Source organism: Cryptomeria japonica, chromosome 7 (assembly GCF_030272615.1).
Source record: "Cryptomeria japonica chromosome 7, Sugi_1.0, whole genome shotgun sequence".
Classification (NCBI taxonomy): Eukaryota; Viridiplantae; Streptophyta; class Pinopsida; order Cupressales; family Cupressaceae; genus Cryptomeria; species Cryptomeria japonica.
In genome coordinates, this window is record NC_081411.1 from 852,893,790 (window position 1) to 852,912,332 (window position 18,543).

An 18,543-nucleotide genomic window follows, 5' to 3' on the forward strand; every position below is an offset into this window, starting at 1 on the left:
ATATGATTCTCTCACTGGCAAAATCCAAATTGCGGTCAAAAAAAGTGGGGAGTGGAGAAAAAAATAATGAAGTTGGCTACTGAGGAAAAATGTAAAGATCAGTCAGTCCCTGCAAAGAAAAAGTTAACCGCCAAATGTCCTTTTGATCAATCATTTTCATCAGCAATATTCTCTAAAGTTTGCTTGAGCCCTGTACCACCACCTTCAACCTTCCAATTTCTCTAGATTTTATCCTATGTCATTTTTCTAAATGCAGAAGGTAACTTAATTAGCAAGAGCCGCAAATGGCAAAACAATTCCCACGAGGAGACCATATTATATTCAGCGCAGTTCTATACAAGCACTAGTACAACGGAATGTCAAACTACAACGGAATCCTGCCTCCAAGAAGGCCAGTGTGCAGAAAATCAGCAGAGAATGAACCAATTTGAAGGAGACCATATTACTTGTGAGAATCTAAAACTTATGGAGAAATGCAGTCACCGGCACACATAAAAATTGAATAAAAAGGAATTTTTTATTTAAAAAAAATCTAATAAACTAATAATGCATTTTTTAAAGTTTTATCAGAACAAATGATCGCTCAGCATGCAAAAAATATTTTTTCATAAAAATTTGGATGTAAAGAGAGATGGACAGACAATGCAGCAATAATGTATTAAATACAAAGAAATGAATAGAGTACCCAATAATAAGCAGAGGATCAAAGGACAAAACTATAACAAATAGTGATTGGAATAAGGATCCGGAAAAAAATTGATCGTCAATTTGGGTTTACTTTTAAACTATATATTACATACTGACATATACGTGTAAATCTGGCATGATCTTTCCAAGATAACAACAATAGAAATCTTTGAAGTGTTCATCTAATATAGAGTAACAATAAAATCTATATGGCAACAAGTACTCTGGTATATTCCAAGAGCAAAAGTTCACTGGCAAATCATACAGAGTAATCAAACATAGAAAGCTGCTTGTCTCTTAAAACTGACAGGCAACTGCGGCAGAATTTCGAAGAAATCAATTTCTTGACAAAATGACATCAAAATCCAGAAAAAACTTTAGAAGACAACACTGTGAAATGTTCTTTGGGTTTATGCAGAACAACATCCAACTTTCTTCAGGGCCGACACATCCTCCTTATTGTTAACATTTATTGTCTGTCCTTTGCTGGGCACGGCTGCCTGATCTTCCCCAACATCTAGAGCTTTCTTACTCACAATTCGATAGATTTGACTGAGCACTTCTGTGAAAGCATTCTCAACGTTTGTTGATTCCAGGGCAGATGTCTCCATAAAATATGTAGATTCTCGTTCTGCAAATGCTTTGGCATCCTCTGCAGAAACAGCTCTCAGATGACGCAGATCTGCCTTGTTACCAACAAGCATTATCACAATATTGGCATCAGTGTGGTCCCTGAGTTCTTTTAGCCATCTCTCAACATTCTCAAAGGTTACGTGTCTAGTTACATCATACACTAATAATGCACCAACAGCTCCTCGATAATAAGCACTTGTTATAGCTCGGTACCTGTTTCATAAGCCAGAGCCAAGCAAAGAAACAATTTATGAAACTAACATCAGTAAGTATTCAAATAAGCTTGTTATAGCTCGGTACCTGTTTCATAAGCCAGAGCCAAGCAAAGAAACAATTTATGAATATAAAATCAGTCAGTATTCAAATACTGTGGAAGGCTTATTAAATTGCAAAAGTGGTGTTGTGTGCATAAGCTTGATTTGGAATTAACATTTAAAGATCATGGAAGCACTGATCAGTTGAAAAGGCATTGTGGGCATAGACTGGATTTAACATAACTCCAATTACCATGTAACAGATGTCCTCGTATATTGTCAAAAAAATTCAAGTCTGGAAATGATCAAAAGGTTTGGAGTCTTGGACAAGTATACCATTTGACAAGATATTAACAAACAAGAGCTCTGAACCAGATTGATTTAATTTGAAAATAAAAATAATCCAGATTATCACATTCATGGAGTAAGATATTTAGTAATTAATCATAGGAATAAGCATCAGGAAGATTCCTGGGCATTGTTACGGATTCAATAAAGTTTCTACTGTGATGTGATTACATGAAAATACAAGCATGTCTTCCTTAATACCATTCCTAAAACTTTAAGATGCGAGTAAAGACAACAAATATTCCACAGCTTATAGGAAGATTTTAATCAAAAATTTATCACAAACAGCCCAAGACAAAGCTAAAATGCAATCATATTCTTAGAAGGCACATCATGTAAAAGTAACTTCCAAAGTCCAACGTGTACAGGATTATGGTAACACTGACTGATATAATACAATGAAGTGAACATCCCCACGTTGTCCCCTGACCTAAGTCACAAGGTTCGAATTCGGCAACAATAAAATTCAGATGAAAAAAAAATCGACATTAAATTCGCCTTACAATAATGTGTAATTAAAAATAAAATAATATTATATTTAATATATTGTTAAATTTTATTTAAATATGTTAGATATTTCAAATCTGTTAAATTTTATATATAAATAGTTTAAAATCTAAATTGAAAATTTTTAAATATGACACTTTCATTTATTAAATGTTAATATTAAAAATTAAAAATAAAATAAACCAATGCATAATTTCAATATAGTAGATGTTAATTTTTTAATAGCCAGTTAATTTAGCTAAAATAATACTAGACATTTGTAATGCTATAAACATGTATTGTTAGAAATTTATAGTGCATCATTATTTTATTAAATGTTAATATTAAAAATTAAAAATAAAATAAACCAATGCATAATTTCAATATAGTAGATGTTAATTTTTTAATAGCCAGTTAATTTAACTAAAATAATACTTGACATTTGTAATGCTATAAACATGTATTGTTAAAAATTTATAGTGCATCATTAAATTTTATAGATGAAAAAAGACCTTTCCAAAATAAAATAACAGATTAAATATAAATAAGATTTGACATTACAAACATATATTGTTGAAGATTTAAAATACTTGATAAAAAAAATTTAGATGAAAAAAACTAACAAAGAAATAAATAATAGAAAAAGCCCTCAAAATAATATTCACGGCCTCCTTGGACGCCCAGCAGGCACAAACAAGGTCACGTATAGCGGGAAATGGACAAAATGGCATGCAGATTTCGCAGGGTTAATGCAGAAGAACGGAAAGAATTGGATGGCCGTCGGCGAAAATGGACGGTATCCCGCAACAAATGCAGCTTGATAGACCAGCGGTGCTTTTCCCTCAGTAGTAGCTTGATCTCCATTCCTCGAAGAGCTGAAATGCGACTATAAAACATGCCCTTTTGCCTGCAACTCAAAAATATTTGCACTCCATAAATATGTTCATGATTCATCTCGAATGAATTAAAAAACAACACGATTTTGAACGAAACCCCTTCATGCCTTCTCGTTTTCTTCTGCTGTGAAGTCAAAGTTTTTCATAAGAAAAATAACTCGGAAACCAAAAAAAATGTTTCCCGAAAACCCTAAAAAATTCTTACGAATACTAAGGCGAATTTTAACGAATTTTACACAGAAGTTTGCCAAACCTTGTGACTTAGCCCCTGACCATCACTGCACAAAATAAATGTCTCTGAAACATAAAGGAAACAGCATGGAAACATAAGGGACGGCCAACCATCCCTGCTGTACCCCCTCTGAAAATTAAAAGCCATTACTCTCCTCGTAATCCAAGGACTTTATTTTACCACGCTTACCCAGTTTTTTTCACCATGTATTGACCTCCATGTCCCTACATATATTTTTATTCTTTTGGGCATGTGTTCCTCACCAATATAGAGGTAGGAGTGATAGCTAAGCACTAAGCAGTGATGCAGAAATGGCTCATATTGTTCTACTAAGGTAGAGAGAGTAAAACAACCCATCTTAATTCTCAATTGATCATCGCAAAGCAGGCGGAATATATAAGTTGTGGAATGCGACTCTTCCAATTCACTAGAATGCAATTCTCTCCCTGCCTGTTTTCATTGCCTATGTTTCACTTCTAGTTTCCTGCAACGAGACAAATAAGAACTATAAAATGAATGGATCATCATTCATTATAGGACAAGGTCATCATTCATTTTAGGACAAGGTTGTCCTTCCAACATCAAATTAATTCATCTTCTTTTTAATTGTATTCTTTCAAAAAATTCCTAATATAACCATAAAATCTTTTCCTGCTTTTCATTGTTTTTTCTTTTTAATATATTTGTCTTTTTTCACTTTTTATGTTTTTTTAATAATTTGTTTATTTAAATTTTTATTGATTTGATATTTAAAATATGTGGAGGCCTTAAGAAGAAATAAACCCCAAGCATGTTAAATGAAATAGTATCAGATTCAGAGTCTGATTTTAATTTATACGAGGATGAAGCAGAAGCATAACATCAGTAGATCTAGTTGTCTGCATTTTTGTCATATTGTAATTGTATCTTTTCAGCTTTTTCATTTGGTTGTACACAAACATTGGTAATTAAAACTCAAAATAAAATTATTATACATTGGAAGTTTGTTAATTTGCATGTCAACTTGTGAGTTTTCAATTCAGCTCTAATGTTTAATAATATGGTTATATAATGAATATGGTGAACGTCTTATTATTTGAATATTTAAAATTTTCTATATTTTTAAATTTCCCCTACTTTTTCAGTTGTCGTCCCCTACAAAAAGGCCCATCACCCATCCCCTAACATCCCGAAAATATGCCCAGATTTCCTGCCATTCCCATCTCAGAAACATGGTGGAACATAATGCATATAGCTTTGCCCACTAAAAGAAAATCAATATATTTTGTGATCAAACAGCAAATTTAAAGCCCATTAGGAATACTGTGCAGCTGAACTTTTAATTTTATAATGTATAGAATCAAGTTTGCACTAAATGTTTCAAGCATGTATCCAATCTATAAAAAATTGTATGAAACCTGGAGGTATAAAGAATGTAGCTCACTACTTCAAAACTTCCAAGTTGCACAATCACCCAAAAACACTCGACACAAACATGCAGAAATTTGTTAAGCCTGCAGAGACCTTATTTAATTTTGAGAAAAAAAAAATCTGATTCTAAAGAACTGATGAAAATAATTTAAATCACAATTTCAATGTACCTAAAGATTTACTTAGGATTGAAGCTTCCAGACCAGATAAAATGTTGCGCTTACAAAAGCCTATATTTTCAACTATATTTTCCATGAGATGTTAAACTCTGGCAAACTAGTGAGATGATTTGTTCTCCCCCTAAACGACTCTACAAAATTCTCATGGTCGAAGTACAGAACACATAAGCAGATTCAAACAAGCACTACTTCAGTAAAACTCACCTACAATGGTTTAACTTTATTCGATAAGTGACCTTGTCATTTTCAAAAGCATGGAGAAGTGATGCTCTATATGATACCAATTTTATAGAGGACTGCATTTAACCTAAGTTGCAGGGTTCGCCCCCCTAGACCCCTGGTACTGATCCGGTCTGGTCCTGGTCCGGTCTGACGGCCCAAATATGGTGTTTATTTTGCAAAATTTAATTTTTTTTAAAATCCACCATATAAAAAATTAAAATACAACCCTAAAAGTGAGTTTTAAAACATTAACTTGGCTCATTTCACACAAGCAACATGACTACAAGCAAGGGGAAACGAAGATGTGGGATATAGAGCCAGAGCATACTGATTTGGATGCTTTCGCTTCTCAGCATGTTGCATTTGATGACTCGGATAGCGAGCAAACTTATAGTGTAAGTGCAAGCGCAAGTTGCATTGACATTGGTTCATCTAATGTCAATGTCAATGATAAGGAGGATGAGGAGGAGGAGGAGGATGAGGATGATGAATAAAAGAATCCATTTGATGATTAAACTTTAAATTGTTGAAAGTTGAAACAATGATACTCGAGTATTTTGTCATTCTGATATTAAACTTGATGTATATGATGCTATTATGGTATGATCATGATGCTTTGATTACAAGTTTATGTTGGTTTTGTTGTTTATAATATAAAAGATGCTATGTGACATGCTAATCTTAATTCATGCTTATAGGCTGCATAAATATATATATATGAAATGTACATGTTTTTGTACTAACGAACCCAAACCCCCCCTTTTCAAAATTTTGCCGTAGGCGTACCAGTTCTTCGAACCCGAACCGGCAACTTAGCATTTAACAATTCAATACTAACAGAGAACACCACATGCGCATAAGGGATCCAGAATGCATATTCACCTATACTAATTAGAATAGATTTTGTGTTCTTATCAAGATCAATACACCCAGATTCTTAGGATTACACCCTGGGAACTGGAGCCGTTGAAAGAAAACTTTGTGTATATATGTTGGAGCACTCTTCATTTCAAATTTTCAAGCAATGTAGTTTAAAGCAGAACAGTAAAATAATTTCACTTCCCAAAGATTTGGAGTGCATTAACAATAGCACAGTTCCATCTTAACCCACATTTAACAAGCAGTAGCAAAAAATTGACCATACCCAAAGCAGAAATTATGGTCTCCGTGACTGCCAAAATTGAAAATTATAACTTTGCCACAAAAACCAACAAAAATCATAGAATGTTTGAAAAGAATAACAATCTAGCAATGATTTGCAGTAGGATTAGACAGAGCCTCCAACTATGTCAAATACTCAGCGAGGATAATGATGTAGTGGGAAAGTATCCAAAATATTACATAATGGAACTTAAAATGTACCGCAAAAAAATGGGCTATGATTTTTCTGTAAGAAGCGTGCATTGGCAACTTAAAAAATCAACAAGATAGACACTGACAGTGATAGACAAACCAGTCATGTCTTCTTGGTACAAACGGTTACAGCAGTCAATCTGACAGGATGGAAATAGTGCAAAACAACTAATGAAAACTGATTGATGTAGAAATCAAGCCAGAAGTTTGAACAACAATCCCATACGGTCATATAGACTTATGGAACATTGTCTTTGGTGCATGATACACAGATGGGAAGTTACCAATATCTTAAAATGAGGTACAATTTAATTAAAAAGGCAATAATTCCACAACCATCCCAGGCATCAGAATGAATACCAACAATTCAAAGAACATTAACATCCTTGGGCACTTATCTTGTTAAGATGAATAAGTCAACATAGAAGCCCGTTTTGCTTTTTAACAAAATGTCGCTCAGAAGTCCAAGCAATTTTAGATGGTCTGATAACCCACTTTGGCACCGATTTTGAAACACATTGATGGATAGCTGCAGTGTCTTTAAGAAGTAAACACACAACAACTTTGAAATAAGTCTGATGGACAACCTTAATAGTTAAGCGAACTGATTTGGAACAACAAATATAAAGGGAATCACAGCCAAATAATAAGCAAGCATGTTAATATAGAATGCAATAAAGGTCAGTCAAGCAGATTAGCATGTGGGATTAAAATTATATAAGGCCCAAAGGATCACACCAAGGAATGGCCATTGGTAACACTCGCTAATCAAAAAATGCAAACAGTCCCAGAGTTCAAGTTTTACCTTGTCACACACATGACCTTGCAACTTAACAATTGTCCATGGATCAAAATCAGGCTAGTCTATATGCTGTATGCATCAGAATTCCAGTGCAGTAAGTCTCAAAGTTGACAGCAATATTGATGACAAAGAAGTTAAATCCCCATACTATTGTTGATGTCTCGTTGATCTCAAACATACTGAACACTTTTGGGTGAGAAGGAGAGTTAACCACAAAAAGAAAAAACTAATTCACTCCAACAAGTAAGCATGGACCCACATGCATAGAACAAATCATATGTTAGACAAAGTATTCCCCCAAGGAGGCTAGATTTTGCAAGTAAATGTCTGCTTGTATCCATAATTCAAAAACTTGGACTCGAGACCCAGCTTTGACTTGAATTGGCAACTTGGCAAAAACACAGCAAATTAAACAAATACTTAAATTCCTTAATTTCAAAATTCAAAATCCAAGATCCAAACTAAAACTTAAAAACATATAAATCACATATTAATAATGATATAAATATTAATATATTATAAATTTTCTTAAATTGAAAAAAAATAATAAAGCCGATAAAGTTAAACCCAGTAAGGGGAGAAACAGCAGCAAGTATTGTCAGTTGTGATGATGGAAAGGGCAGATGGGAAAGGGATAATTATGAAAGTGAAGGATTAGTTACTCATTCATGAAGGTGGTGGCAGCTGTTCAATCTGTGAAAGTGAGAAATCTCGAGATTCGAGAATCATAAAGTGGAAGAGCCTATCTGGGAGAAGAATGTGAAGTAGCAGAAGGTGACAGTTTCTGGTGAGGAGATGATAGTCAATTTCATGGCCTATGTAGAAAAAGAAATCAAAAACTCAAAGCTTAAGACACTAAAATGGTGAAGATTTGGGGGCTTGCTAAAGACACGGATGGGGCTCCTTGGGATGGAATATGATCAGCAATAGCAAATTTATTGTTAGACCATGGGCATACACGGGCAGAGGAGTGTGTAAGATGTGCCTCAAACATTAAGTTGTGCTTCGTTGTCGTCGAAACACTGTGGTGTCATACCTGATACACAACATAGAAGATGTGTTGTGTCATCAATCTGAGGTATACTTCAATTGCCTTCTTCATCATTTACATGCTACTGAGAAGCTGCAATGATACTTGCAGCATGCAATGTAAGAGATACTGAAAGGTTTGAAGGTGCCATTGCCTGCAGATGCTAATCCCAACTTATTTCTGAGTATTGTAACAGCAATGATCCATTGCCCGCAGATGCTATCCCCACTTATTTCTGAGTGTTGTAACAGCAATGATTTGGATGATAGGGTTGTGGTGATCCCAACATGTAAGGAGGTCTCATGTGATAAATATAAAGAGGTAGTGGAGGGGTGCTCAGGGCCTTGCTTAATTTACCCCAGCCCCCATTTTGTTTTCAAGACTTGATAGACCATGGGCATACACGGGCAGAGGAGTGTGTAAGATGTGCCTCAAACATTAAGTTATGCTTCGTTGTTGTCAAAACACTGTGGTGTCATACCTGACACACAACATAGAAGATGTGTTGTGTCATCAATCTGAGGTATACTTCAATTGGCTTCTTCATCATTTACATGCTACTGAGAAGCTGCAATGATACTTGCAGCATGCAATGGAAGAGATACTGAAAGGTTTGAAGGTGCCATTGCCTGCAGATGCTAATCCCAACTTATTTCTGAGTATTGTAACAGCAATGATCCATTGCCTGCAGATACTATCCACTTATTTCTGAGTGTTGTAACAGCAATGATTTGGATGATAGGGTTGTGGTGATCCCAACATGTAAGGAGGTCTCATGTGATAAATATAAAGAGGTAGTGGAAGGGTGCTCAGGGCCTTGCTTAATTTACCCCAGCCAAGACTTGATACATTGGTTGTTTTTCATCATTTTGGTCTTGCAGATAGGCTGGAAGTGTTACTGTTTGTTGCTGGGGTAATACAATGGTATAATGGTATGGAGGTCGGTTGGTATAGTTATGTTCAGTGTTGTAGCAGACTTCTCTTGGCTATTATGGTCAACCTCTAATCAGTTTGCCAGCTGTTATTTTTATGTTTTTTGGCTGTTAAAATACTGTGGACCTGGTTATTGTTATGACACCAGCATCCTGGGTATGATACCCAGTTTTGTTTATCCAACTCCTGGGCCTTCCAGATTTATTAACCAAAAAAGTCAATAAAAGTTATTACAAATATTAATATATATTATTAAGTTAAAAAATTATGAGCCATTAGATCAAAAAAAAAACTTAAAAAATATCCTAAAATAAAAACAAAAAATATAATGAAATCTGGACTACTCCTCCACTACTGCCAAGGCCATTGCTCCTCAGTGCAGATCCCTTCAAGGTGCCATAGACACCATCAAACAAAAGGCACAGGTGCTATCAGATGTCTTCAGACACCTTCAAACACTTCCAGCTCAGCATAAATGGAATGGAGATAACTGCAAGCTGCGATGTTTAATCATTCAAATCAATGATCCTTAACAATACATATCACAAGTTTTTAATAATGTTGGAAATGACTGCAAACTCTAATAGTCAAAAATGTCTTCAAAATCTGCTTATTTGTCCCCCACAAATAACAATTTTTAATGTTATATTGGCGAATTTTAATCATTTTTAGGGTTTACTTTAACTCAGCCTCATAAAATGTGAACAGAAAAAACCCACAAGTTTGAGGTTTGGCAACTTGGCCCTGCAAATTTGTCACAAGTACTTGACAACTTTTTACACTGTTTGTATTTGTCTTCAGTGATTACTAATGAGAAGCTTTGCTCAAGTGTAATTTATTACTCTGAATATCTACAACTTTTTTTAGCATCACTTGATCCATCTCATTCTCTTGATAGCTCTCCTTACATCCGTATCCTTTCACAAACAACACTACTGGTGGAATAGAAGAATTGTGTACACATAATTTGTTTATCCAAAAAGATAACCACATTAAAGAGTAGATAACCCATCATTCTATCAAGAACAACACTCCTGATTGAGTAGAAGAATTATGTACAAACAAAATGTTTATCCAAACAGAAAAACACATTAAAGAGTAAACATGTGTGTATCTTAGCTTCTACTGACCTCTTACCCAACTAAGTGTGGTCAATCTATGGATCTCAATATGAAAAAACCAGTGACACCTCAAGCAATCTTAAGCTGATGAATTACAACAACAAATGAACATTCCCTTTGAATGTAAACTCTAATTTGAAAACAACCCCATTCACAACTTTCACACCCAAAGAACACAATTTTCATATGCTAAACAGCTATCATTATAATTAAGAACATGGTATTTTCACAGTCCATGACATATGAGAAATACATTTTACTCCTTCTGTGATCATTTTTGGTTGTTTAAATGAACAGACGATCAGTCATCTTTCAAGGATTAGACATTTTGCCAAGACCTCGATGAAGTTGATGATGATGTGTTGGAAAATCAAGTATGTTGTCATAATAGGGTATTTATTTTGTCATGCCCCCACCAAACTTAAGAATAAAATCTTAAATGAGATTGCATCCCCTAATAATATGTAATCACTACCTTTGATATACTAATGCTGGATGGTGGAATATAAAATAACTAAGGTGATCGATTCACATTATCAAGGCAGCATTTACATAACAAATCATTAATTCAAGGCAAGAGCTAATTATGAAGGGACGCCACCCTTGCAAAGTCGTCCGTTTTAGTTAAGGGATGTAACTCCCATCAACTCTCATATATAAAAAGGAAAAGAAATCAATTGGAGGGGGCTTCAAAGGCAGAAAAAGAAATTGGAACATAAGAATTTGAGGACCGATTTGGCAAGAATAATGAATAAATTATTAAATATATATTACAGCAGCAATCAAGATTGCGAATTTGGATAATAAATAAGAAAAAAGAAAAGAGAATAATAAAAGATTAAATTGTATCTGAACACCAAGCACCAATTTAATAAATGAAGGGGTAAGAGACATGTAGGAAGAGATGCCCACTTCTAAGAGGGTTGTAACCAATTAAAAGGCACAACCCTTCACTCCCTCTTGAAGGGTATATAAGCCACAGCATCATATAGAAGCAGAAATAGAATTGGATCTGATCAAATAGAAGCAGAAATAGCAGATCAACATATGAAATAAGTAAATACAGTAAATACAGAAAGTCAAGAGACCAATAGAATTGTTCCATCTTTGAACTAGAATAATTAATTACTGCAAGGAAATATAAGGAAGAAATTAAATGAGATCAGATATTCATATCTTTATCCATTCAAAAGATTGTCTTATTAAAACAACTTCACAATTTTCTATAATGTTGTAATCAACAGTTACAAAGAGACTTAAACACACGGGTTCCGGGCAGCCATGTTTTATGATGGGACAGCAATTAATCAAGAAGAGACACCTCTTTATGAGAAGGATGTCCCTGGCAAGAGTAGAATTGTTCCATCTTTGAACTAGAATAATTAATTTGCAAGGAAATATAAGGAAGAAATTAAATGAGATCAGATATTCATATCTTTATCCATTCAAAAGATTGTCTTATTAATACAACTTCACAATTTTCTATAATGTTGTAATCAACAGTTACACAAGAGACTTAAACACACGGGTTCCAAGCAGCCATGTTTTATGACGGGACAGCAATTAATCAAGAAGAGACACCTATTTATGAGAAGGATGTCCCTGGCAAGAGTAGTGACCCTATGCCTCCTCTTGAAGGCTATGTAAGATTCTCATTTGGAAGAAGAGAGGGAATAAGATAAGAACAGAAGAACATATATATATACAAGCATCAAAGAGATCAGATCAAGTATACAATTCTGCCAATAGTAATCAGCAGACTGGTAATTGCAGCAGGTAATTGGTATGCAATTGATGGAATTGTTTAACATATAATCTCTTATATATTTTGGTATAGTTAACGACAAGAAGTGCTAATCAATCTAGATTCCTAATTTATCTATTGAAGTTACTTATTCTCCTACAAACAATCATATCAGGGTTAGTAAGGAAATACAAGGAAGGAGAGCAGATACAAGATTCCCTTTTAAGTAGACCACCCCATGTTGGATGGATGACGTCCTGCCACTTGTGGGCCAAGTGAGTTGTATTCCACCCTTGGGCTTAGATTAGAGGAATGCTCCAGGCGCCCTGTTGCGGTTTCCTCTCCAACCTCTACAATGGTCGATTGTTGGAAATGAGTTGAGAATAAATACAATCATAGGTGGGTTAATAAGGTCACACAAAAAGGCAGGGCAGAGATGGACCCCCCCCACTAAGTAGACCACCCCATGTTGGATGGATAACGTTCCTGCCACTTGTGGGCCCAGGGGTGTGGTATTCCGCCCTTGGGCTTATTGCAAGGGATGTTTTGGGCACCCTATCGTGCTTCCCTAATTCAACCCCTTTAATGGTTGAGCTCTAGAAATAAATTTTAGATTTAAGTATATGATGTTAATTGCTTAATTAAATTTTAGTTCAATGAACATCATACAATTTAATTGCCGAATTGATTGTTAGTACAATTGATTATATGTGAACATTTGTATGCTATTAGATCCCTGATTAGTCTTATGAATTACATTTCAAACATTGGCTAACATTATTGCAGGGTTTACACCATAGTTTATGTTGAAAAGGAAATTGTTAACTACCGAGTTTGTTTTGAGCTTGGGATTTTAAGGCAAGATTTAGGATGTCCCACATTACATATTTGCCATGCTTTCATAGTCCATGCATAAACATTGGCTTTTGGGAAGCTAATTGGGAGCACTGCCTTGTTTGTTCAGTATCAGATATCAGATTCAATTCTCTCTAAAAACACACCTTCAACAGGCCAATCTGAGTATGGTGTCCTGATTTCCCTTGAGAATGTTGACACTGATAAGTCTTTGAGCATTAAGGGCAGCACCAAATAATAAAGAGAATTGCCTTTGCCCTTTTATTTATTAGCACCTTACTTAACTAAGCCTAGTCAATATGAAACATGCAAGAATTGGGATTGGTCTTGATTTAAAGAAGCCAGTGACACCTCAAACGCGGCTTAACTTAATGTTTACAACTAAAAGCAAATATCCCTTTTAGTTATGAGTTACAATTTGAAAACAGCCATGGAACTTTCATACCCACAGAACCCATAAAGTTCTTCAGAACTTTCACAAAAGCAAGAATAGGTTGTGAAGGATGCAAAGGAGGTAAGAGAAATTTGCAAATTATTACAATCCTTGTTAGCAGTCAACAATGCAGAACAGATGTCAGAAAGTAAACCTCAAAGCACATCAAGGACTGACCAACCCATCCAATAAAGGAAACTTCCCAGTTCAGGCCTTTGCTTGCATTTGAGCCTTTTCCAACCTCAAAAGGTGAGGAATCAGACCAGGAAGATTTTAGGGGACTTTCCCAAAGAAAAGATGACCACCATTACCCCTTTGAACAAGAATCGGTCTCTCCTAAAGATAGACAAGGAAGAAGGTATCCAGCAGCCATCTTATTGCCATCACTTCAATGGAAGTGAATTTACAACAATGGCGATCAACAATGAGTTTTACTTCTAATTATGGCATCTGAGGATATTTTCCCTCCAAATAATGGAAATCTTGAAGTAACAGGAAAGATTTGCAGGTAAAATTTGTAACAGCAAAACCACTGTCAAAGCCCAAACTTCAGGGGAAGACGAATAAGGGCAGAAACTCTACAAAAACACAGACAATATTGTTGAAACTTGAAATATGTAATCTAGAATTTCTGCCTTTCTCTTATTTGCATAACGTGGAGCTGTTTTGGGCCTATGTGCAATTGTAAGTCAACTTTGGTTGATGCCCTGCATGTGCTAAATTTATACATCTTGAATCTTGTTCCTCTCATTGGTAGCCTACTCATAGATGTGCATGTTCTTTATGGGGATCAATATACACCTTGTGGATTGTATACCTCATCAGATCTATTTTGTTCCCTTCTTATATTCCAATGACTTGGATGTGTATATACTATATATACACGTCAAGATCATTATGGATTAAAATCCGGAAGTATATTTTATATAGTGATTTCTCAGAAAATAGACTAAGGTCATCTTTATTACACCCTGCAGACACGTATACAGCCTTCTTTTGTTTGAGTTCTCTTTATTGCTTGGAGTGTTTGACATAGACCTTACTACTTTCATTCCTTCTAGTTCTTTCATATTCGGCACATTTTACAGAATATTGTCATTTATTGCCACAGATAGTTGAAAAGTTTAATTAACACACCTCATGAAGAGAAGAAATTAGATCCCAGGTTTATAGTATATATGTGTTGCTTTACATCCTCTCTCCACCCTTTTATTGGAATCTGTGTTCAGAGCTTAGCATTTTATTATTTTTAGGTTTAGGGCAATGATACTGTTTGTATTTAGGAATGTTTCAATATTTAATCAAATGTCAGCCATGCACCACAAATTGTTTCGCATGTGGAAACACTCTCTACTAAAGCTCCACATGCATACATGCACAGAAATTCACACTGACACATTACACTGTTAGAAAAAAAAATCAGCGTTCCACCGGCATTGGGGACGGGGGGACGTGTTTCCGGGACGGGTGGACCAAGGGCCTAAGTTTGGGGATGGCGAGGGGTGGTGCTGATATAGTTATACATATACATATAGTACTTGAAAAAATAGTTTCAAAAAGATGTATGACTAATGACAGTATAACAGTATTAAGAATTACATTTCAAATGAAACTATAGGAAATTTGAAATACTAAATCTAAATTTGAAATACCCCCAAAAAAGTCACTCTTTTTTAAAAAATTTAATTTTAAAAATTGCATATACGTGAGGGCGACGGGAGACATCTAGGCGTCTCCCCGTCTCCTTCGCACTTGGGTGGTGGTGGCAGGGGACGTCGTGTTGCGTCCCCATGGAACACTGAAAAAAATAGAAAGTAGTGCTACTACCCAGTGATGCTAATTTATATTTCTTGTTTTCTTATTTGGCATTTAATCTAATTTTGACATTTCTTTTGGCCTGCCATCAAAAACCAAGTGGTGAATGAATCTATATATCACTGTTACACATTTTGTCCAATTGATATGCTCTTTTCCAAACAGCACTATAGCACATTCGTATGAATTTTTGCATTTCATTCTATTAGTTGATCTGTCCCAATATGCTTATCATTCTTTTAGGCTGGGGTCCCATGGAGGGGGGCTTCCTAAAAATAGAGCTGGAGCTGCTGATGAGATTTTTTAGGAATATTTTGAAGTTGGTGGTCCCATGAATTTTATACTGCAGTTCAAGCTTAAAAGTTTAAGCTCCAAAATTTAATGATGCTGGCAGTTCTATGAACTTTGTAGTGCAATCAACTTAAGTTTAAACTTCTAAATTTAAGCAAGCTGGTGGTAAATAAATTTAATTTTCTCTCTAAAATTCAGATGATTGACAAGTGGCATAAAATATTTCTGAGCTGGTGGGGCAATTTCGAGCCCCGTCCCATTTTCACCTGCTTAAATTTACAGGCCTAAAAAGTGGTGGCTCCTATTTTTTTAAAGATTCCAAATAATCCTGTAGCAAAAAATAATTTCTTCATGAGACCACCTCTTCCTTAAAAATAGAACTTAAGCCCCCTGATGGGACCCCTGCCTTAGAATATCTGTCCCAGTAAACTTAGTAATAATTTATTATTTATTAATTATTAGTTGAATTTGGTTTTTAGTCTGCTACCTGCTTCTTCTTAGTGATGGGAGAATCTAGGGGCTGTGCAAGAAAAATCCCAACATTAGATTTTATAAGTCCACTACTCAAAACCAGAGGAAACTTTATATCTTTTTACAACTTGTAGAGCACTTGCTTCAGACAATTAGCTGACGTTGGATCATGTGTAAAAGATATCGCATCCCTGGAAATATTTAGCAAACAAAATAATCTTGCTGATGCCAAAATCTTCTGAGTCATACATTAAATTAAGATATGGTATATTCCATTTACAAACATACATTCCAAAACTAAAGCAGCACCATAACATCGTAGCCATGGTTCATGATCCAGATTTGTCAAAACACCATCTTATACAAGATCTAAATCTATAAAATAGCCAACAATAGTCTGAAGACACAGGTACGTGCCCAGATATGGCGGCACACCATGTGAGATCGTTCGAGTATTTTTATTTACAGAATTTAAACCAGTAAACATATAAATTATACAACTAAGATTACTAACGTAAATAGATATCGGGGAGTTTTAAGAACCACATGATGACTCGATGATTTGAACCATTTTTTCCAAGTAACCCTACGCCTCAGGGCCCACTGACAACATTTTATGCCGTTGAATGAGGGGATTCAAGAAAAGCGACTATAAATCACAAGCAATAAAAAAAAAAGAACAAACTACAGGCGTCAGATCATTTCATTCACTCGTGTTTTCCAGATACAGAAATCCCAGATCCCAATAAAGACTGTTATAAACCCACTTGCAACGGACCACTTTCATGTCAAATAAATCCAATAGCTTGAAGGATCGCCATCTTCGACGTCATTACGCTCTCTACCATCGTATAAAATTTAATGACCGACATAAAATAGTGTCACTGCACATAGTCAATACAGGGAATCCAATCCCCACCAAGCAGATCGACCTTGAAGCAAGAGAGTTGCAAGATCCAAAGAAAAACTACGCCAGCTTCAAAACCAAACGATACCCAATTTGCCAAAACCCTACGACAAACTCTTAACAAAACCCTAACCCTAAAGTAAGGCACCTTACAACATAATTATCAAACAACTTGCGATATAAAGTAACCAAAATGTGTAATACATGTCTAGAATTTAAGAGCACCCAAATAAACGGAACGGCTCTAGAACTTGAGAGCACCCCAATGCATGCATCAATCTTAGAATTTAAGAACACCCAAATGGCGAAAAGAGACCTGCAATTAAAGGGTACCCAACAAGAAACATGTACCTTTCTTGACCAGCTGTGTCCCAAATCTGGGCCTTGATGACCTTATCATCAACAGTTATACTCCTGGTTGCAAACTCCACTCCAATGGTCGATTTAGACTCCAAGCTGAATTCATTCCTTGTAAATCTTGACAGCAGATTGGACTTTCCCACACCAGAATCTCCAATCAACACCACCTTGAACAAATAGTCATAATCGTCATCTGCTCTATAAGCCATTTGTGCGCAATCAAACTTAAAAACCCAAAAAATTTAAAACTTGCCCTCTACAGAAAGTGCACTGCTACTTTCAGATCATTTCACCACCGCTGCAAATGACATGAAGAAAGCGTTGTTGAACGATCAGAAAAGATTGCTTTATAGCACATCATTTTTCAAATGTGGGAACCCGATGTAGAAAAAGGCAAAAATTATAAATTAAAAAAGTTGTCGCCTTATTGAACGTTTTTGGGTTATAGAAGTGGATGCGCCACATAAATCGATATTACTTGGTTTTGATCTTACTTGTTCCTATGGGAAAATAATTCAAAAGAAAACATTTGAGGCAATGTCTAACTCAATTGTTGTTCACATTTGATTGAGATAGATGCAAATGAACGTCGGGGATTGGGGGTGATTGTGATTGCAACATGCCTGCGACGGAATTTCTTCGAGGCACGTCGTTAAGAGTTTTAAATAACATAAACGTTACTCTCGATGGAATGTCTCTTCGGATATCTGCAACTTTCTAGGGAGTTTGTTTGGGGGATATTTCAAAATTTTGAAGATTGTGATAGATTTAGGTACCTTTCATAATGTGCATTACAATAATTTTAAAATAGATTCTTGTTTTTTCCATATGTTCATATAATCCATGAAGTCAATTGGCACGCTATAAGGCAAATGATGTTGGGTGTACAATCAAGGTCTCGATGGACAATTTTCAATTTTGAATAGACTATATATCTACTTACAATAGTTCTATATAGTATTTAATATTTACAATAGTTCTATATAGTATTTAATATTTAAAATTTAGTATTTGAATTGAGGCATCCTTAAAATCTACAAAAAAAAATTAAATAAAAAATTATTATATATAAATATGTGTC

The 18,543-nt window shown here is 35.2% G+C and overlaps 1 protein-coding gene across 1 annotated transcript; it reads right to left on the bottom strand.

The window, feature by feature from the left end:
- Window positions 1-756: 756 nt before the first annotated feature.
- LOC131028948 (ras-related protein RABA1f) lies at window positions 757-17,969 on the bottom strand. Its single transcript, XM_057959332.2, has 2 exons — window positions 17,454-17,969; window positions 757-1,533 (listed from the first exon to the last, which is right to left on the bottom strand). The coding sequence occupies exons 1-2, from the start codon at window positions 17,669-17,671 to the stop codon at window positions 1,098-1,100; spliced, it is 654 nt and encodes a 217-aa protein (XP_057815315.2). The 5' UTR covers window positions 17,672-17,969; the 3' UTR covers window positions 757-1,097.
- Between the last annotated feature and the right edge of the window lie 574 nt (window positions 17,970-18,543).